Here is a 23,370-nt window from a genome sequence, read left to right on the forward strand (position 1 = left end):
TGAGGTAACCTTCTTCGTTGTCCACTACACCTCCAATTTTGGTGTTATCTGCAAACTTGCTAACCTCTTATGCTCACATCCAAATCATTTATGGAAATGACAAAAAGTGGTGGATCGGTGCTGGGTCCACTACTTTTTGTCATTTATGTCACCAGATCCATCTTTGCTCATCATTCATACAATAGCCCATCAGAAAACCAATGAAATTAACCAACTGAAGTTTGTAAATTCAGGTTACAGGCTCTTCTGGAATTCAGACTTTGCAAGATGCTGGTGGGGAAACAAACACTGAACATTTTGTGTTACAAGGTCACCTTTGGTGTGAATTTTAGAATGAGAGCCAACTTTTTGCATTTGAGAATTATTTCATCATCCATCCATGGGGAAAATGTTTTTAATTGATTATTCATCTGTTGAAAACTGTGGAAGTCATTAATTGCTTTGTGAATTGCCAAAGCTCATATTTTCTGAGACCAGATGTGCTCCGGTTCCATTGTGAATATTATTTCTAACTGATTTATATTAATTTGCTTTCAACATTTAACACTGGTTAAAATTTTATTCATTTTGGGCTGTGCCAATCACTCACATTACTATTTTCAGATTTACACTTAGCAAAACCATAAGAATCATGTTTTATTGCAGGCTTTGTGCAACAGAAGGGGAAAAAAATCATAATAAACCAAACACTTTTGTTAGTGGCAATTGCTAATCTCAAAGTTTAAGAAATGATACTAAATTTTCATCTAGTTTTTTTGTAATTTATACTTGATACAAGAATTTATCATGGATGATTGCCTGTTGGATAAATGCCAAATTATATTAAGTTATCTGGGAAACAGCAACACTATATTTAAAAATGAATTCTAAGGAAATATTACAACTGGGAGTAAATTACAATGATAGGGTGAAGATATTTCAATATGCATTTCTGATCTTTTGCATTTCCATTGCTTACAATTTTGCATAGCAGGTTTGTCTGGTAGTTGAACTACCACATGATGACATTCTGAAGCCAACTTCTTTGTTAATCTCTTAAAAATGGATTGGAGAAAAGCTGACAAATAACAATGAGAAATATTTTTCTAATGCATTCTCTGAATTAAGAACTCCAAACTAAAACATTGCCTGTAGTTAAGCATGCTTTTGGTAGTTACACTGAAATATCTGGAGCTCTCGGATATGTTAATTTAGGTGGTTATAATGTGCATTTGCCACCTGCCTTTTTAAGGTGACATCCAAATGTGTCCTGACCCAGTTCAAACTACATTGACTGCACAGAAGAAAAACAGGACAGTCAGCCAAATTGATCTTTTCTGGTATTTTTGTTCCACATAAGCCTCCTTCACCTTACATTTCTTTACACTATCAACTTAGAGGGAAATAGGCCAATTGCTGGCAAGTGGAATTGATTAATTTGGAATATCTCATCAGCATGGACAAATTGGACCGCAGGATCTGTTTCCATGCTGTACAGCTCTATGACTCTATATTCTTCTATTCCATTTTCCCACATGTGCTACTTTGGTTTCCATTAAATGCTTCAAAGTTATTTGCTTCAAATAATCCAGAGGTATCATATTCCACATTCATCTTGTCATTCAGTAGAGGTTTCTCCTGAATTCCCAATTGGATATTTTTGCAAATTATTTTGGAAGTCAATTCTAATCTCCCTAGTTTCTGTAAATCCATCCAAACATGGCCTTTTATTATCTTAAAGATCTCCATTGGATCTCCCATCAGCCTTCTGGTGAAAATGCCACAACTGCGCACTGACTAAATGTATCTTTTTAGTTCTGGTATCATTCTTGTAATTTTCCTTTTGCACCTTCGTTAGTGTCTTTACACCTTTTCTAGGATACAGAGACCAGGTTTGCCATAGCATTCCAGATGTTAAACAACAATGGTTCCATACAAATTTAACAGAACATCCTTGCTTTTCAGTTTTATTCCTACAGTAAGGAACCCCAGCGCCTGCTTATTTTTAATGGCTTTATTAACCTGCAGCTTATAATGACATGTCTATAACTTGGAACCCTTTGCTCACCTGCCCCAGGTATTTTTATTAGACAAGCAGTATGTGGTCTCTTTATTCTTCCTGACAAAATGCATCATTTTACATTTATCTACATTAAAATTCATTTTACAATCACATGCCCATTCTGCGAGCTTATTATTGTCTTTCTATATTTCATTACATTCGTTCAGATTATTAATAATCTTCTACTGCTTCAAAAAATTCAATAATGGCTAAGCATGATACCGTCAGAAAACTATGCAATTGTACTATTACATTTTCAGTTAATGGATAGAATTTTATTTCATCTTTCAGAAAAAATTCTACTATCTTTCCCATCATTGACATTAAACCAACAGGTGTTTAGTAATAAAACAAATTTGTTACATACATCTCTTTTCAAATCCAGAACTTGGAGGTTACAGTTTAAAATTTAAGGGGTTGCCCATTCAAGTCTTAAGTTGCCAAAGACCCACTGGACCATAGGCTGCTCAAACATTAGACAGAAAACTGGCTTGTGGTGACTTGAGGGTCACCATGCCTGAAATCAGGGGAGAGATTGAGGAGGTGAGAACGTGATAGTAACCTCAGCTGGATGTGTGAATTGAACCCACACTGTCGGTGCCACTCTACACTGCAAACCAGCCATCCAGCTGCCTGAGCCTGAAAGGTCAAGTGTAGAAGTTCTTAGATGTATCACTGGAAATCCTCCTGCAGCTGGCCCAGAGAAGGAATGTCCTCTATCCATGTCGGGATACGACATCATCGTTCCTTCCTGTCCCACACTTCATGGTGTCCTGCCTGCCCTTCTCCAATTCTTCATTCAAATCAAGGAGGATATCCCACCAAGATGCCCATTTGCAATGGGTGACTCCTATAATTTGTAGTATCACTCCACTTACTCATTTAAGGAGATGACCTCAAAGAATTTCTGCACAAATTACTGCTTGAACTGAAGATAAACCCCAGAAAATCCTCTGTTTCAGCTCCGGGTGCAATGATTATGAAATGCTGAAATTCCTTTTAAGCTGAAATTGATGTCAGTACCTTGTTTACTGGTCATTGTTAAGAAAGTGTTGAATTACTTGCCAAAGTTCCACATAGTGTCTTTGGTGAGCACTAGTAGACATTTAAATATCAACCAACTGTTCAACTAATCTCTAGGCAGATGTTGTCGTTTTGGCTTTAACACTTTTACTGAGATGCTGTCTTGCACTAAATGCTGGCTAAATAGGCTGTTGTGTTTAAGACCCAATCTTGACCAATTCTTTTATAGTACTCAAGGAAAATTGTTATATGTTGTTCATTTTTCATGCTTCAAGTTTTTATTTTACACACTGGCACAGAGAAATTGAGGTCTTGTAGTAGTGGATAGTGTCTCTGCCTCTGAGGCAGAAGCTCTGGGCTCTCACCATATTCTCAAACTTGATAGCTATGGGGAAATACGTTTTGTAATGTGGCCAAATAGGTTGGTGATCAACTTGCAAATCTTTCTATTAACATTCCAGTGAGAAACCATACACTGTAGCAAAATTGGAGCCTTCACCATCATTATCCATGGGTCAAGTTACGATAAGCATGCAAATGTGTCTGTTACACAGCAACTCAGACTCTCTGAGTTATCGCACTGCCACCAGTACCACAAGAAAACCATCAACACACGATAAAGTATCATACATTTATATAACACTGGGCAGTCTGTTACATATTAATTAAATGCTGTTACTTAACTAAATATTGTATTTTTAATCACTTCTTTGTTCAGCATTGATTTGCATTTCACATGTTCACTGTTCATCCTCCCCGTCATAACATAAAAAATTCCAGAATATTCTGCTCTATTGAACAGTCTTTTACGCTGCGGGGCTTGCTTTTCTTACAATAATCAAGGAAGTGTTGGGTTGGCTTGAGCACAGCAAAATAAACACTTTTTTTTGTACAATATTGGTTCCGGTGATATTGTTTCCCAAATTTCTATTCAGAAGATTGTGTGAAATTCTCAGTAGCTCAGGTAGTATCTGTGTGGAGACAGAAACAAAATTAGCATTTCAGGTTTATAACCTTTCACTGAAGAAATGGAAAATGCTGGCAATGAACAGCTTTTAAGCAGATAGATCTAGCAAAAAGGGCAGGAATCCCATTGATGGGGTGGATTGCAGCAGTGATTATAAAGGGATGAGAGTGGAAGACAATAGGAGCTTATAATGGGACAAACACGGAAACAAAAGATCAGTATTGAGGAATTGTAAATGGTTACAGAGTGCCCAAGAGTAAATGGAAGCAGAAGCAGTGAATAAGATCTAAAGCCGTTGCAAGTAGCTCAAAATTAAAGCCAGACAGCTGTAATCTGTCTTTAGTATCTACTAGAAGAGAAGGGGTCTTGTGCAAAACTTCATCAAAACAGAGCAGAAAGCTGAGGTCAAATTGGGCCTGGGAGAAAGAATTAAAGTGGCATGCTAATGCTTGCAGACTCAATGGTTTAGCAAAATGATATATTTCATTTCTTGCACTGAGCAGCAATATTTGAAAAATAATCAGCATTGCTGTTTTGTTTGACTAACAGACCATGACGTAGAATGGACATTATTCTTGTAAAAAAAACTCCCCAGAGAATTTACAGCTAGATTGGCAAGAGTTAACATCAAGCCACAAGTATGTACTCAGATACTGTGGGGTTTAACTAACTAAAACACGTGCCAGCAATATTTCAGCATATCAAACTGCTGAAATAGAATCCATATTTACAATATTTTCTGGAGTTGAGTGGAAAGAGTATCAAGACAACCTTGAAAGCAGTTGGGAACTGTAATCACATCTAACCAGTTTCTAATGAAATAATTGACCATGTGCTAGATAAAACCAGAACAACTAGGAAATTCAACTTGAAACTACCTTGGGCAGTACAGTGGTTCAGTGGATAGAGCTGCTATCTCACAGTGCTAGGAACCTGGGTTTCCAGCCTTCGGTAGGTCTCTGTTTGGAGTCTACATGGATTTTCTCTGCATGATTTGGTTATTCCCAGAGTACAAAGATGTGCAGGTTAGGTGGATTGGTCATGGTAAATTGCCCCATGGTGTCCAGGGATAGGTGGATCAGTGATGGGAGATATGGGGTTATGGAGATAGAAGTAGGGTCTGGGGTGGGATGCCCTTCAAAGGATCGGTGCAGACTCCATGGGCTGAATGGCTTCTACCTGCGCTGTTGCAATTCTACAATTCATTTTAAACTCGATTCTATCAGCCGGCTTTGACTGTAATCTGTTGTGATTAACTGAGAACGGATTCGCTGAAATGATCCACGACAACATTTCTGCATTTCATGAGTGAGGTTGTGGCTGTTTTGCTGTTTAAGGCACTGGTGTTGAATATCAATTAATTTTGCTAGAACATTACAGCTGTGATACTAGTGTTTAATCTTCAAAATTCTAAGAACATATTTCAGACTTCAAAAACACTTATTTCCAGAAAAAAGATCAGTTTGAGATTCACACATGTTCATTGTTCCACTTCGATTTTGAACAAGAGGTTACACAGACAACATCTTCACATGATGGACTGTAAAAAAGGATATCAGGAGGGAGGGATGTGGCTGAGAAGACAGCTGTCTGCACCCTAAATAATGCCTTCACTGTTGAGTAGCTTTACAGCTCTGCAGACCGTATGCCTAATTGTGTCCTGACACAGGCTTATTAGGCATCAACTCAATTGGGAGAATAGGCGAGAGTGTGGTGCTGGAAAAGCACAGCAGGTCAGGCAGCATCCAAGGAGCAGGAGAATCGACATTTCGGGCATAAGCCCTTCATCAGGAATCGACTTTGCCTGAAACGTCAATTCTCCTGCTCCTCGGATGCTGCCTGACCGGCTGTGCTTTTCCAGCACCACACTCTCGACTCTGATCTCCAGCGTCTGCAGTCCTCACTTTCTCACAATTGGGAAAACAACTAGACAGTGACCTACACTGCTGGCTGATGACAGTCACTGAAAACTAGAGGAATATTGTGACCAAGAATTTCCCTGCAGCTGCTAGTGTCATTCAGTAGAATGGATATTGGAAATCTAATACAACAACTGAAAGTGGTTGAAACACTCAGTAGGTCTGCCAGCATCTGAAAAAAGAACATATGCTACCAGAGCTGTTTAGTATTTACAGCATTTTCTGCATTATATTCCCCGTTAACTGGGAACTTAGGCTAACTTTTAATGCGACCAATGGGTGTTTGCCAAAGAAGTTGGAGAGCTATGGCAGCCTCGATATTGCTTAAGCTAAATCATAGTGAATTCAGAGAATTACTCATGAATGCTCACGAGAAGAACTGACATTGCATTCCACAAACAAAATCAGAAATTGTTGGACACACTCTGCAGGTCTGACAGCATCTATGGAGAGAAAGCAAAATTAAGGGTCCAATGAACGATCTTCAGAACTAATTGGAGCAAGGAAAATAATAGAACCTGTGCTGAAGTTGGGGTGGGGCAACAGTAAATGATAAGTGGAGATGGAGCCCAGAGAGAGAGAACAGTTGAGCAGACAAAGGAATGGGTATAGACCAGCGTAAGAGAATGAATAGCTGCTAATGAGGACTATTAGTAGGTGATAATAGGCTGTTAGTGATGTAGCAGCCCATGTGATAACAAGGCTTGGTGTGTGGGGTGTGGCCATGGAAAAAGGTGTTTTGGCCTTAAAATTATTGAACTCGATTTGAATCCAGAAGTTTGCAGGGTTCCCAAGTGGAAAATTAGTTGTTGTTTTTCCAACTTGCATTGAACTTTGCTGGAGCAGTGCAGCAAGCCTAAGGCAGAGATATTGGCCAGGAAACGTAGCGGTATATTGAAATGACAAGCAACCCCAGAGGCTCAGGGTCATTCCACTGACACAACTGACATTCCACCACTGGCTGATGGGATTTCGGTGTCTGGGTCTTCCTGCTTTCAGCTTAATGGGGGATCAGTATACCAACCCCAATGTCCTGATGTAAGTAGTCTGACATAATTTTCCCAGTAATTCCATCTGCTCTGATGGATTCCATTAAATTCCATGCCCTGTTTGCAGCAAAGTTACAGTGGAAGCAGTTCTGAGGAATTTCCCAGTTAATGCCTATGCCAAGATGGAACCTTCTCTTCAAGAGAGGAGGTGGTGAGCTAAGTGCTGATTAGATTACAAGGAACTGACCGGAGCCTGGTGCTAGAATTGTCCATTCTTCTAGGATGACAATTACATTTGAACATGGAAAAAGAAATCAGAAAGCATTGCTTTACTTTGATAGTGTAGAGTCATAAAGATTTGTTTTCTCTTCTCTATTCAAGAGCTACTTTTAATTCCCGGGTTAGAAATAGAACCATCAGCAGTGCAGGACAATGTCTTGGATCCAATGCTGGTTGCACTTAATGAGCCTGAGACAATTCCCAAAACATCAGAGGTGCAGACACTCTATTTCTTTTAGAATACAGCATTTGGTTTCTTCTTGCTTTAAAGCTTGGAGTTTTTGAACATTACAAAAATAACACGCATAAACAGCACAATAATCTGGTATGACCCTCAAATTCCCATATCTTTCTTAAACAGGGTATTGTTTCTAATGAAAGAAGTTGCTGCTAAATCAAGTTTCAGGCGAGAAAACTGAGGGTAACAAGTTTATATACCAAGTCAAAGATTATAATACATGGTTCATACAGTATCTCATCACTTGTAAATATCTCTTTGGTAATGATCAATGAAGAGTCTGCAGAACTGAGAAAAAATTAGAAGCTTCAGACACGTATGCCAAGATTTGACAAACAAGAGCGACAGCAATCAAAGCAAGCTAACCACTTCTTGGTCCCGGGGGCAGATTTCCACAATTCGGACTGGGGCTGCTTCCACTGCTTTCCCATAATTGAATTCAAGCTGAAATCCTTGAAATATTCCAAACGATGACTAAAGCAGAAAAGCACATTATTAATGTTCTGGACATGGTCAAAGAAAATACTAAGTAAATTAACATGTTAAAAAAAAACTACATGTGAGGAAAACTTTAAAATAAAATGGTTATATACTATTACAAATTTATTAGGAAGAAATAATTGTTGAGTGGAAAAGCGGTGCCGTTACATTTTCAAAAACTGCATCAATTCTCCAATTTTTTTGTGGAGAAGTCAGTACCTAGTTTGATTGAATACGAAGGAGTACATCAGATATATAGCAAAGAAACAATTCAATTAGCCTAACCAGTTCATGTTTAAACTCCAGTTGAATCTCCTCTCATCTTTCGTTATCTAAATCTATTATCATAACATTTAATTTATTCCCTTCTCCCTCATATGTTTGTGTGGCTTCCCTAAAATAAATTAATGTTATTTATTTCAACCACTCCATCTAACAAGTTCCAAATTCTCACTGTTGCTTGTAGAACTGTGCTCCAAATTTCCTGATGGATATTTTTTGGTGATTGCCTTATGTAACTCTAGTTTTTCTCTTCTCTTCAACCACTTTTCTGAACACACACACACACCACATTAACACATTTTTAGTGTCAAACTTAGAAATTGTATTTTGGATTCCACAGTCTAAAATGCTAATGTAAATTTTGAACAGCACTCTCACTTCCTGCTTTCAGTCTTAATAATAGCTGGCAATCCATTCTGTGAGATGTCCTTTGACCCCACATTCTCTGACCTTCTTCAAAAGTCATACAGCAGGTGTTTTGCCAAAAGGCCTTTGAAAATCCAGATCAATCACATTTACTCCACTACCATTGTCTATTCTCTCTATTAACTCCCTGCAAAATTCAATGAGGCTGATGAAGCCAGATTTTGTCTTTGAAATCCATGTTGACTAAGCATAGTATAGTTTCCATTACTATTTGTACTTTAATAAATTCTTTTTGTAGGGATTAGGGCAGCATGGTGGCTCAGTGGTAAGCACTGCTGCCTCACAGTGCCAGGGACCCAGGTTCACTTCCAGCCATGGGTGCCTGTCTGTGTGGAGTTTGCACATTCTTCCCCATGTGTGCATGGATTTCCTCCGGGTGTTCTGGTTTTCTCCTGAAATCCAAAGATGTGCAGGTTAGGAGAATTGGCCATGATAAATTGCCCGTGTGTTTTGGTGAGGTCCATTAGTTGGGGTAAACGTCTGGTAGTAATGGAATGGGTCTGGATGGGTTACTGTTTGGAGTGTTGGTGGACTTATTGGGCCGAATGGCCTATTTCTTCACTGAAGGGATTCTATGATTCCAAAATTTTTGCTACTGCTGATTTGAAGTGGTGTGGTTCATTACTGCCCTGGGCAAATCCTATCACTCTTCTTAAATATAGAAATTCTTTATAAATTCACTAGTTCTAAAAACACTGACCTTTATCTAATGTAGTAATGTCTCTGCTATGTCTTTCCTGGATTTTTGAAAATGTGTGGATGCAATTCATCAGCGTATATGCCTTAAACTTGTTTCATTTAAACAAAACACATTAACCTAATTTTTAAATTTAAATACTTTCACCATAATGATTCATGTGATATCTACCCGTTCTATCTGTATTGAATATCTTTGTCATCACAATGTCGTTATCTATGTTGTTATTCTGTCTATCCTACTGACATCAGAGCCTTCATGTTTTTGATGTTCCTGTAAACTATATTTCAATTTGTTTCATTTTTTGATAACTTAACAGCTTATCTTTGTCTTCCCAAACTCTTTTTACTCTCTCCTAATGTTCCCATATTTTTGTCCTGTGATGTAATCTTCTGCTGTGTGTGCTTAATATATGCCGCTTGCTTCATTTTCAGTTGGTTCTTCAGACCTTTACAAATCCATGGAATTTCATTAGTGTCTACTTGATTCTTTCCTTTTAGGAGAATGTTGCATTTTACAGCAGATCATTCTAAATAGAGTCATAGAAATGTACAGCACAGAAACAGACCTTTCAGTCCAACCCGTCCATGCCGACCAGATATCTCAACCCAATCTAGTCCCACCTACCAGCACCTGGCCCATATCCCTCCAAACCCTTCCTATTCATATACCCATCCAGATGCCTTTTAAGTTGTACAATTTGCGATTGTACTAGCCTTCACTACTTCCTCTGGCAGCCCATTCCACACATGCACCACCCTTTGTATGAAAAGGTTGCTGCTTAGGTCTCTTTTATATCTTTCCCCTCTCACCATAAACCTATGCCATCTAGTTTTGAACTTCCCCATCCCAGGGAAAAGACCTTGTCTATTTACTCTATCCATGCCCTCTGTAAGGTCACCCCTCAGCCTTCGTAGCTCCAGGGAAAACAGCCAAAGCTTATTCAACCTCTCCTTATAGCTCAAATCCTTCAAGCCTGGAAACATCTTGTAAATCTTTTCTGAACCCTTGTTTCCCATTGTTGTTCTATATCTTTGTCAACTAAGATTGAAGAACATTTTATTTTTCAAGTTCAATTCTCAGCCCTTCAAAGTCAGTTTTTTGTTTATCTTATGTCTTTCTCTGCTGTAAATTACTAGTGGACTCAAGTTCAACGTGCAGGGGTGGGGGTGGAGTTTAAAAGACACGTGCAAGGCATGTTTTTCGCACAAAGCGTGGTGAGTACCTGGAATGTGCTGCCAGAGGAGGTGGTGGAAGCAAACACAATAGTAGCATCCAAGATGCACCTGGACAAATACATGAATAGGAAGGGAATGGATCTGTTCGCCGAGCTGGGAGTTGGTGTTGCAAACGTTTCATCCCCTTTCTAGGTGACATCCTCAGTGCTTGGGAGCCTCCTGTGAAGCGCTTCTGTGATGTTTCCTCCGGCATTTATTGTGGCTTGTCTCTGCCGCTTCTGGTTGTCAGTTCCAGCTGTCCGCTGCAGTGGCCGGTATATTGCGTCCAGGTCGATGCGTTTGTTGATAGAATCTGTGGATGAGTGCCATGCCTCTAGGAATTCCCTGGCTGTTCTCTGTTTGGCTTGCCCTATTATAGTGGTAATAAACAACATGACCAGCTATCCTTAGTAGCCACACACGCAGATGACAAAAACACCACTATTATAGGGCAAGCCAAACAGAGAACAGCAATTCTCCGGCAATTTCTGTTTTTGTTTCAGATTTCTAAGATCTTCTGTTAGTCGGTTGTTTTGTTTACTGAATTTTACCTAGTTGGATTTCTGGCCCCTTGGGGTAGAAAGGAGTCCTGTACACCCTGCAGAACTTGATTCCCTTATCTCCATTATCCATCTCTTCTGTCCAATTAATATCAGTGTAGTTGAAATCCTGCATCATTATTACTCTGTATTTTTCCCAACCCCCCACTTTGTCTGCATATTGCTTCTTCTACTCTACTCCACTATTAGCTGTTCTGTACACTACACCTGGTCTTGGGATTGATCCTTTATTATCATTTATCTGTATGCACACAATTCTGTTTTTGACCTGCTGATAACTGTATTCACTTTTTTCCATTGTCAGCTCCCTCTATATCTTTTCTAAATATGCTACACCCTGCAATGTCTCATTATCAGTCTTCACTTTATTTCATTCGCTACGTCTCATTAATTCCTACTATGTCTGATTCCTCTCAAACCTTCAGTTCCTCTGCTTTAATTGAGACACTGTGTACATTACTGTCAAGCCATTTTACTTCATGCTTAATAGGATTTCCTCTTACTTGAAATTTAACTATCATTTTACTTCCCTATACTATATATTCTCATGCCATCAATGTCCTCCCTTTCTTTATTCTTTCCAATGTTCTCCTGCCCTACTTTGTTTACTGTTTGGCTGCACAGGGTGGTACAGTGGCTCAGTGGTTAGCACTACTGCCTCACAGAACCAGGCACCAGGGTTTGATTCGACCCAGGTGACTGTCCCTGTGGAGTTTACACATTCTCCTTATGGTTGTGTGGATTTCCTCTGGGTGCCCCAGTATCCTGTCACAGTCCAAAGATGTGCAGGTTAGATGGATTAGCCATGGGAAATGCAGGATAGGGTAGTCTTGGTGAAATGCTCCTCAGAGGGTCGGTGCGGACTCAATGGGCTGAATGGCCTGCTTTCACACGATAGGGAATTTACGACACCTTTCTTGTGGCTCCCTCACCCCATCCTTGCTTTTGCCAAATCCCCAAATATTGATCAATGTTATTTGAATATAAGTAAGTAAATTAGTAGAAATCATTGAGGCTATGAGGCCACATTCAACAGCAAGTTAGATTGGACAGCACTCATGGTAAGATAAAGATTCACTTTCTGATCTTTTCCCTTTCTTCCAGGCAAGGAAAATTTCCAATGGATGGATGGTGGCACCTTCTAACATCAACCTTTCCCTCAATTGATGCCAACAAAAGAGAAAAGAGTGGCAATATAAGCTCATCTTGCAAAATTCCTTAAATCGGTTAGTCACCAACAAAGTCTGCCCGTGTGATGTATGTTGGGGTGGCACTGTCAGAAGTGGGCCACATAACACTAACTTTCTCATGCCAATCAATTGCCCAGAGAGGAGAGGACTGTAAAGAAGTTTGCTTCTGCTCCTTTTGTGGAAATGACACTACGCCCAGTTCTGGTTTGTTTAGCTGTGAAACAAGATTTGGTGATGTTTAGGTCAGGGGTTCTTGGATGAAGAAGTTAAGAAATACTTATCTAGTATTGGAATTATCATTTCAGTGTGAACCCAAGAACAACTTGAAATCTAATAAGTAGTGGTTTATTTCAAGAATTAAATTAATTGATTTTACGGTAAATGTGTGTTATTATAATAGCATTTAATGTTTGGGCACTCCTGAGTAAAAGAAAAGGTAAATCTAGTTCTTCAATCTTAAATAACTACTTAGCATGAAATTAGCATTCATTTCTTTAGTGCACAATGATAATCGACAAGGTATGATACTGACAGTTAAAACTGCCTCTTTGCAAATTAAAACTAGCTATCATCTACTCAGAATAAATATTTGTAAATATCTCCCTGGCTTTATTATTTCAATAGCATCGAATAGGACACAAAAATCTCTACCTATGGTGTTAGGTAAATTTAATCCAACATTTTAGATTATCTTTTGCCAATTTATCTGATAAGTTTTAGTGGGCGGCACAGTGGCACAGTGGTTAGCACTGCTGTCTCACAGCGCCCGAGACCCGGGTTCAATTCCCGACTCAGGTGACTGACTGTGTGGAGTTTGCACGTTCTCCCCGTGTCTGCGTGGGTTTCCTCCGGGTGCTCCGGTTTCCTCCCACAGTCCAAAGATGTGCGGGTCAGGTGAATTGGCCATGCTAAATTGCCCGTAGTGTTAGGTAAGGGGTAAATGTAGGGGTATGGGTGGGTTGCGCTTCGGCGGGTCGGTGTGGACTTGTTGGGCCGAAGGGCCTGTTTCCACACTGTAAGTAATCTAATCTAATCTAATCTAAATCTCAAATTGTAAGGCATTAACAATTTCGTATTTCTATCCAGCTCTTTTGTTGTTCCTCAAACGCCTTCAGCATTTAAGATATTTTCTGAAAATCTCCTCAGATTACTCATTTTTCCCAAAACAGACTGCACATTTTCTCCAAATATTGTTTTATAATATGTTGTTTATAGATTCTCTGTTTCCATTGCTTTTTTAATGGATTAATGTCCAATATCTACAAGTGGCATAAGATCAAATAATTTACTGTGGGTGAAATTGCAAGTGCTAACATCCGACCATTCTATAGTACCACAATGATTGAGGGATCAATGCCTCCAATATTTATTTGCATGCAAATCCTAGATAGAAATTACATGAACATATCTTGGGATGCCTTGCATTGAAAATATGAGTGAATGAAAAACTGAATTTATACATATAAAAAAATTCAAATGCAAAAAACTAAATTCTATTTTTCAGGTGGCAATTTAATAATTTGAATAAGGGCATGCGCATGAAATGCTCTATTGATGGTGAAGGGTAAAAACATGGCACTTTAACAGAAACTAATAAAGCGTACATAAAAATCTTATGCAAACTATTACAATACACAGCAGGGACTGTGACACAATTATCCACTGCTTCAGGTATACATAATTTATCATCTGACTGGAGCACACCCAACCACATTAAAGTGAAGAATTTTACTGCAATATGCTTTGCTGAATCTGATTATTGTAAAAGTCAAATTGTTGTCTATGGTTACTCATAAGTCAATGTCTGCTCCAAGCATAATAATTTGCAGTTGTATCAAATATTTATACATTGCAGAAAGAAAGAGCATTAAATGGCAAATGTCTGTACTTACAAGTCAGGCTGTTGTCCCTTCTTCAATTGTTCTTTAGGTATGGGGTTCAGAGCCTCGTAAACTCTTTTATCACCAGAACCATGAATTGCATAGGCATTGAATTTGTTAACACCAGGGGGAAAATAGTTCCATGGGAGAAGTGCTTTGCCTTCCCAGTTTTCTCCATGAATTGTACAGTCATATTTTAAATCTAGTTCTTTCTAATGTGAAGAAAAAAGTTATAGTTTCATGTTTTTGAGTTTTAGTTTCATTTAGTTATGCAGCTGCAAAGATATTCTTAATAATTGAACCTTAAAAAACTCTAGAGCCAAAAAACTTTGTGAAAGTAAAATTTAAAATATAGATAGATATTCAAAACTAGAAATAATAGCTAGACTATGGAATCCCAGCATAACAGCACAATCAGGTTGTAGACACTACCTTAACTGCAGCTGAAAATATATTAATAAAGGTCGAAACCATAGCTGGGAAATACATCCAAGTAAGAATGCTGTCCTTTAGTCCCGAGAATGTCTTTAATTTGCATCCAGCTTCATAGGTTAGAAATCCATCTCCTGCTGCTATCAGTAAAGGCCTTAAATAAATTTGAAAAACTCTAGGTCTTATTCAACAAATTGCTTAGTATTAAGTGAGAGGTTCTCTCTAAATGGCTCTAAAAACATGGCTAGTGTGTAAAACTACAGTGTCACACCAATAGAGGAGGGAATGCTCTTCTAAGGTTGTGGTGAGTTACAGAATCCATTCAACCTTTGTTTACTTTTTGGTTTTAAAACCCCTGTATATTCTGTAGTAAACAACCATTAATTTTTAAACACCCTTCATTTCCTCTAAATTTAAAGCTGCAGTCTTTCAAGAAAATAAATATTAGGGATAGCAAATCCTAAAACCACTTCATAAAAATGAATTTACATTGTCGTACACCTATCGCGCAGAGGAAATTTGGTTCAAAAGTGTACATGTGAATCACTGAAGGAGGGAATATCTACAAAAGATATCCTATTAAAAATCTAGTTTCTAAAATTCCATATGTAGTCTTTCAATTCACCCCTGCAACTACAACAGGAGATTAGCTGAACAGTCAGAAAAGCTTCATCATCTACAATTCATACCAGTTTTCCCCTGACCACATACAGCAATTACAGTGCAATGCCAAGGAAATCCCAATGGAACTTCAGGGCCATAGAAATTGTGAGAACATTTGTTCTTGCCACCTTTGTAAATAAGCCAATTTGCTAGTCAATAACTATAACACTATCATCATATTGCTTTCTATAACTCACCTTCCATGCTTTTCCTTTACCAGCAAGCAATAGTACTAAATGTTGTCCATGTCTAATAACATTAGAACAGAATGTGTTGTTAATACTAAATCCAATCTACAACACAAAAAGAAATTGTACACCACCATTTAAGACTAAAATTGGTAAAAAGACTGGAATTCTCAATCAACCAATTTGCCAAGAATAACAGCTCCTTAGAGGAAGGAAGGAAAATTAAAGATTTATTTTTCATAAATTATCAGCAGTAACTATACCAAGCCAAATCAAGATAAGTATATATTATGGAGATACTAAACAGAGTAAAGTACTGTTATGATGTTGAAGGTGTGTACTGTACCTTTAAGAGAGAGTGAATGCTGTTTGCACTGAGAGTTTGCAGGCACCTGTCATGTGACTGACTAGCAGTCTCAGAGTGTACTGGAAAATTGAAAATATGTAACATGGGGCTGTGAAGCAAATACCTAAGTTTTAGTTGCTGTGTTGACAACCATTTGAATTTAATCAATCAGCTTAAATTATGCCCCAGGGTACTAAAACCCAATCGATTTTGAATTTACTGTTTTGCCAACATCGAACCAATGAGACCATCCGATGCTTGGGGTATAAAGAAGCAGGCATTTTGAGAGTTAGCCAGAGAGAGACCAACTGCCATCGACAGAGCAACTGGCAGCAAAACACTCTCTATCAAAGTTACCTTTATCATATGAAACATCTTTGCAACAAAAGACCGAAGACAGCCCAGGGAGATCTACAGCTAGAGGAAGACAGACACCGGAGATGACAGCCGCTGTGTAGTTTTGAAATTAAGTTGATGTAATTTTAATATGGGTGGTTATTGGAACATTATATAGTTATAGAGTTGGAGGCAGATAACAATTAGTTAAGAGAAAGGAGGCTTGGAGTTATAAATAGTTGTTTAATGTTCACTTTTAGGGTTAAAGAATAAATTGATATTTTTTCTTGAAATAGTGGAATTTGGGAGTTCTCTATCACTCATACTTTAACAGATTATGAGGCGAGGTGAGCTTTTCTGGGTGTTTGGTTTAATTAGCAGCGAGGTTCACCACTGTGTCATAACAATACATACTTTCAAATAAAAGGTCACAAATAAGTCAGTCCGGCAGCAACATACCTCAAATTTATTTATAATGCACGTGTATATTTTAATTAAAAGGGTTACAGTTTAGCTAATACCAAAAGGGATTTTGGTGGAATATTAGTATTTATACAAATATGATGAGAAAGTATGCATGATTTGTAACACAGAGATTTAAAGATTTTAAGATTATAGTGATGAAGAAACTTCTAATACTTACGGACAGAGTTCCACTTCAAGGTACAGTTCTTTGCTGCTATTCAAGAAAAATGCTTCTACAACTGTTAAACATGAAACATGAAAAAATTAAAATGACAAATCAATTTTCAAATGGATATGCTACTTTTCTAAGCTACTCTATCTGTTTCTTGGGATCGGATCAGCTTCAAATGTAGGTGTCTATGCCCACAGTCATCAATTTCTTTTAAAAAATGCATGTTCTAGAACTCACTGATGCCAGGCATATGGTGGCCTGATTGAGATTAAGGATATGGAAAAACAAAGTGCTTTTGCCCTGGATGTTTCCAGGTGTCCAAAGTGAAAACAAATGTAATATAACAAAATAAATAAAAATAGGGAAAGAACAACAGCAGTAAGAAGGAAAAATGACAGCTTTGAAATAGAAACGTTGATATTTTTAAAATCTCCTACAATAATTCATTACCTGAATGATTGAAACTCCACACATAAGTTTTCTTTCATTGCCTGAGAGTGTTTGACCATCACAAACAATGGGACTTATTCTGTTAATTACTGATTGTAACTTTCTGTGGAAAGTTTAAAGTCTTTATATCTGCTATTGCAGCTACTTCATAAAATGAGATTTTACAAGTCAGGTTGCTGAAACCATGTCTTGATCATTATTGCCTGAGCTGTTGAGCATGTTCAGTATTTTCTGTTTTAGCTTTACTTTCCAAAACTGAATCAGTCAGTAAACAGACAAGTCGGAGTGTGTGCTAACAACTGCAAACAAATAAACAAGAAAATGGCTTCAGTGGCTTTGGGTTATTGAAGGAAGAATAGACCAGGATTCTGATACTAAGTGACCCATGGTTTAAACACATGTATGTGTATATAGGGTGAGAATAGCGTTGTTTGGTTGGGATTGCTCTTGTGCTTGATTAACTTGAATGTTCAGGTGAAACATCCAGGTGAGACACCTAAGGATGTCCAGCATCAGTGGAGCTATCACCCTCAAAAAGGAATTTATGCATTCAGGTAAAGAGAAAATCAAGTAAGATCTAAGTGAAATCAATCTTCACTTAGCCAGCCTTGTTTCTGTTTTGACCTAAATTTTCAAAATGGTGATTGATAATTACACTTGTGTATACACATCTCTTGACTAACATTAACTCTTGTATTTTCATTGGTTTCTAATTTACACACTGAGGAATGTGTTCATCATTTCAGCAGATTGCCAGCCAGCGGTGCAGTGGCAGTCTTTATCTTTGTTTCAGGATGGAGCTTCATTTAAGTAAAAACAATGAGCTAACCTCACCAACTATACATAAAATATGCATCATTCTCAAGCTCACCAATTTGGTCTAATGCAAACCTAGTCAGTCGCAAGGCAGTTCCTTCAGATTGGTCAATCTAGTTACTACACATCAGCCTGTCTTTTGCTTTGATATTAGCATAATTCTGCTCAGTTGTGAGGCAAGGGGGATAAAATCCTTCCCATTATAAATAGCCTTTCTACTTGCAATTTTTATGTGAGTGGATTTCCAAGTGACATTGAAAGAAAATCTATCTGCTATTGTTTGTTTCATCCAGCACAACTACAAATAAATACTCTGCCAATCAATATTGCCACTAATTTTTAAAAATAAGCCAGCATTTCACGTGAAAACACAATTAAATATTGTTGACAGGCTCGATGACTTGGAAATGACTCACGACCTCAAAAAAGACACAATCGGAGGTTCTGCCTAGAATCTGAATAAAAAACACATGCAAAATACAAAGGTCTGCAAAATCTCAAGTACGCGATAATGAAATAAATAAATTGTATTTTCAGCCAATAGTGTGTGATTCTGGTCTCCCTGCCATAGGAAGGATGTTGTGAAACTTGAAAGGGTTCAGAAAAGATTTACAAGGATTTTGCCAGGGTTGGAGGATTTGAGCTATTGGGAGAGGCTGAATAGGCTGGGACTATTTTCTCAGGAGTGTTGGAGGCTGAGGGGTGACCTTATAGAGGTTTGAGTAAATAGACAAGGTCTTTTCCTAGGGGTGGGGGGAATCCAAAACTTAAGGGCATAGATTTAAGGTGAGAGGAGAAAGATTTAAAAGGGACCTAAGGGGTAACATTTTCATGCAGTGGGTGGTGCATGTATGCAATGAGTTGCCAGAGGAAGTGGTGGAGGCTGGGTACAATTACAATATTTAAAATAGCATCAGAATAGGCAGAGGAATAGGAAGGGTTTGGAGGGATATGGGCCAAGTGCTGGCAATTAGGACTAGATTTATTTAGGATATCTGGTCAGCATGAACTAGTTGGACCAAAGCATCTGTTGCTGTACTGTATATCTCTCTGACTCTATGACCCTAGAGAGAATACTGTCTGAACAAGAGAATCTTTGGGGAGAAGATCAAACAGCTCAATTAGGTTTAACGAAATAATAAATATTAAATTTTATTTATGAAGTTCCATTTTGTTCAGTATCAGTAAGGTATGTGCTACTTTTGCCTGCAGCTTGCAGAATAAGTACAAATTAATCCCTACAACATGCACTTCTGATATTGATAATGCCATCTGCATCTTAAAATATTGTATAGATAATATTAGTGACCAAAGTCATGGAAAATTATCTCAGTGTAATTGGTTGCTGTAATGTCATGTTGTGGTTTCCTTGATTTTGACTGTCACTTTGCTGGCAGAAATCTGCTAATTCACATTCAATGTAAAATTAACAACATCATCAAACCTATTATAGAAAATGCTATGACCAAGAATTTCAGGTGCAGAAAAAAAGTTGCATTTGTGTGCACAATAATCTGCCTCATTACAAGGCATTATAAGCAAAGAGGTGTATTTTCTTTAAAAATATTTTCCAGGTTCCTAATGCCAGTCCCAGTGGCAAGAACAAGCCCCATACACAAAAAAAATCCTTTGAATATTGAGTTTCATTGGATGGACATTTATTTACTAAAAATAGGAGTGATTTTACTAAACAATACCTGTTAGTACTAATGTTCTCAAAAGGTAACATTACTGAACAAACATGAATCCAACTAATAAAAGAAAATACATTTAAACAGACTTTGGAATATTATAATAAATTCTGTGATACAGAGATTATTAGTTGTCAGCTTATTTCACAGAGCATGAACTGTTCATGTGTTACACTGAACAACAGACAGAGTTTTATTAATGGGGAAGCCCGATCCAGACAACAGGATTATTGGTTGGAAATCTGCCTCAACAGGGGATTGGAAATCATCCTTTTGTGAGTGGATTCAACCAATGTCCATTCCAGGGGAACATTCCTCAATATCTGAGGTGTTTCTGAGGAGTATTACAAGCATAACTATACCAAAGTTATCTACACACTTTGTGTCCCAGTGTTTGCATACCAGTCAATGAAAGTACTGTAGACAGGAAGGTGCAACAAACAATTGGGAAAATAATTGGTACATTGGCTTTCAATGCAAGAGGATTTGAGTTCAGAAGTAGGGATGCTTTACTACAGTTATACAAGCTCTCAATGAGATCTGGTGTATTGCATGCAGTTTTGGTCTCCCTACCTAAGAAAGGATATACTTGTCATAGAGGGAGTGCAGAGCTGAAAATGTGTTGCTGGAAAGGCGCAGCAGGTCAGGCAGCATCCAAGGAACAGGAGAATTGACGTTTAGGGCATGAGCCCTTCTTCAGGAATGAGGAGGGTGTGCCAAGCAGGCTAAGATAAAAGGTAGGGAGGAGGGACTTGGGGCAGGGGCGTTGGAAATGCGATAGGTGGAAGGAGGTCAAGGTGAGGGTGATAGGCCGGAGTGGGGGTGGGGGCGGAGAGGTCAGGAAGAAGATTGCAGGTTAGGAAGGTGGTGCTGAGTTCGAAGGTTGGGACTGAGACAAGGTGGGGGAGGGGAAATGAGGAAACTGGAGAAATCTGAGTTCATCCCTTGTGGTTGGAGGGTTCCCAGGCAGAAGATGAGGCGCTCTTCCTCCAGCCGTCATGTTGCTATGGTCTGGCGATGGAGGAGTCCAAGGACCTGCATGTCCTTGGTGGAGTGGGAGGGGGAGTTGAAGTGTTGAGCCACGGGGTGGTTGGGTTGGTTGGTCTGGGTGTCCTAGAGGTGTTCTCTGAAACGATCCGCAAATTCTCTACCACCCAAGATCGTGGAAGCCAAGTCGTCACTGATGAGGTTCAAGAGATAGATTCATTTTTAGGTTTTTAAAGCATCATAGGACACAGGGAGTAAGCAGGAATATGGAATGGAGAATTGGGCCAAGATCACATCGAAAGGTGGAGCAGGAGCAGGGTTGAAGGGCCAAATAGCATTCTCCTGCTCCTAGTTTTTATGCTTCTATGTCAACCATGGCACTTTTTGCCAAATTCCATCATACTCCACTCACACATGAAATGGTTAAACTGGAGTTAGCAAAGAATGATTATAAAAGTGCACAGAGAAATGAAACCCAGCACGGTTAAAAATATAGTACCCAATGATGTGAGTACTATTTCATATAATTGTGCTAATACGTCATAGTGCGCAGGAATAATGTTTCTTCTCTGGTGATTGCTCTTTTTACAATGAAGTCCAGATCTCACCTGGCACATTTGATGAGTTTCTGACTATGTCAGTGTGAATACAAAGGGTGATTGAAGAGAAATCTATCAAGATTGTTCAGATATACTTTTCAGTGCCTTCCATGGTCTGGAACAAAGTTTAGTACTTGTCCCAATTCTGCCTCTGTTCATAGCAGTGGAAGGGAGCCAAGGGACAGGCTTGGGGAACTGCTCTATGGCTATTTTCTGGAAAATAAATGTAAGCTTACAAGGATGGCAAAGGAAGGGATTGAACTTGAAAACTAAAATCTGCAGTACGACACAAAAGAAGTACACTAACATTTACTGCAATGGTCAACAAGGCTTATATATAAGTTTTTGAAAGGAATATTTTAATAAAATTGGCACTTTCTGTACCTTCAAAATCCCACAACTGATTGTAAGGTTTTCCTCTTTTACCAGGTGGAGCTGAAGGATCATTGAAGAAAGGCCCCTCTACCTCCAACAGCAAGCCTTCATCATTAGGTTTAAGTGACAGTGATATTCCGCGGTGACTCACTGGTGAACTATCCCATGTTGTTGTAATTGTAAACTTCATCTGGACAACAGTTTAATAGGCTGAAAAAAATATTTTATTTCATTTATTGATTTACTGCAATATTACACCTTTAAAACTATATCTATCCAAAATAAATTCAAAAGTTATTATAAGTGGTCTATATAATTTGTCCACCAATTCACACCCACGATGTTGAATATTGTTGTGCAACTGCTTCATCTAGTGACTTAATCAAGAACTGGGAAAACATAATAATTAAGTCATCAAGCTTAAAAGCCAATCATCAAAGAAATGAATATTAGATTTTCAGAAAATATATTTCTTTGAATTTTTTAACAGAACAAGTATATGAAATAATATATAAATTACAACTGTTACTCTCAGTTTTTTCTAAATATGAATACTATTAGAGTTGGAAGATGCACTGAGAGCAACGCCACAGAAATGAGGGACATACTTAAGAATGCTTGCTGGACTGCTGGAGTCTGAAAACTGGTCATAACTGATTGTATTCAGTCATTACAGAGGATTAATTAACAAAACAGACAGAAGACGTAAATAATTGGCAAGTCAGTAGAATATATGACTGTGACTGCTATCTGATATATAACTCTCTGGTAAATTATATCTTCAATGTCGAATTCAGTTCAAACCATTAAAGATCTGAATAGAAATGTTATGTTAATTGTATTGTTAACTTTAAGGATGAGGTTGATTAAATATCCTGTGTGCACGCAAGGTCTCTTTGGCACAATGGTAGCATTCTGACCTGTAACCCAGGAGGCCCAGGTTCAAATCCCACCCACTCCAAAGGTGTGCCAAGACAGTGATTAGAGAATATCTCCACAAAATATCTCCTGAGTGCTTACAATGGCTCTTGTGTCACAATGATAATGCCCCTATCTCTGAGCCAGGAAGTCCAGGTTCAAGTCCCATCTGCTCTAGAGGTGTATAATAACACTCTGAACAGATTGATTGGAAAATCTCTAGTTAGGGCACCAGAATTATTCCTGGGTCCCCTTCAAATCAGTTTCAAAGTCCATACTGGGGCTCTAGAGCTGCAACTGTCATGTTCCTAACTCTGAGCTAGGTTCAAGTTCTATTTGCTCAATAGGTGCATAACAACATCACTGAACAAGGTGATTCAAAGATATCTCCTCAACACATATCAATATGTTTACTTATTTCATATATGCTCAAAAAAGGGACTCCTATGTCTGATTTGGGAGCATTCTTGCCTTTGTGTAAGAAGGTTGTGGGCTCAACTTACACTCCAGGATTTAAGGACAAAGACCAAATAAAACACTGCTGCACTTCAGAGGGCACCTCTCTTTTGAATGAAAATTTAAATGGATCCTCTTTAAGATAAAGGATCCCATAAAAAAAAGGACTCAGAGGGGTCTTCACCAGGGCCTGACGAATATTGACATTAACAGGTCCATGCAGTAGACCATCAAAGGTTTCTTGACCCTCTTCCATGTTTGCATCAATACCGAAGTGTTGTTTGACAG

General features: G+C 38.4%; 1 protein-coding gene across 3 annotated transcripts in view; it reads right to left on the reverse strand.

The window, feature by feature from the left end:
* The window catches only part of c36h4orf33 (chromosome 36 C4orf33 homolog), a 42,785-nt gene that overhangs the window by 1,434 nt on the left and 17,981 nt on the right, over nt 1-23,370 (reverse strand). Inside the window, exons 2-7 of one of the 3 annotated variants that reach the window (XM_060851471.1) lie at nt 21,718-21,918; nt 16,797-16,857; nt 15,481-15,532; nt 14,201-14,400; nt 7,823-7,930; nt 3,949-4,035 (exon numbers count right to left, since the gene is read on the reverse strand). In XM_060851471.1, coding sequence (XP_060707454.1) covers nt 4,035; nt 7,823-7,930; nt 14,201-14,400; nt 15,481-15,532; nt 16,797-16,857; nt 21,718-21,898 — 603 coding nt within the window. In that variant the 5' untranslated portion in view covers nt 21,899-21,918 and the 3' untranslated portion in view covers nt 3,949-4,034. Of the gene's footprint in view, nt 1-2,294; nt 4,036-7,822; nt 7,931-14,200; nt 14,401-15,480; nt 15,533-16,796; nt 16,858-21,717; nt 21,919-23,370 lie in introns of those variants that run through there. The other 2 variants (XR_009647070.1, XM_060851472.1) reach the window with 2 other exon arrangements.

The sequence above is a fragment of the Hemiscyllium ocellatum genome, chromosome 36, assembly GCF_020745735.1.
Source record: "Hemiscyllium ocellatum isolate sHemOce1 chromosome 36, sHemOce1.pat.X.cur, whole genome shotgun sequence".
Taxonomy (NCBI): Eukaryota; Metazoa; Chordata; class Chondrichthyes; order Orectolobiformes; family Hemiscylliidae; genus Hemiscyllium; species Hemiscyllium ocellatum.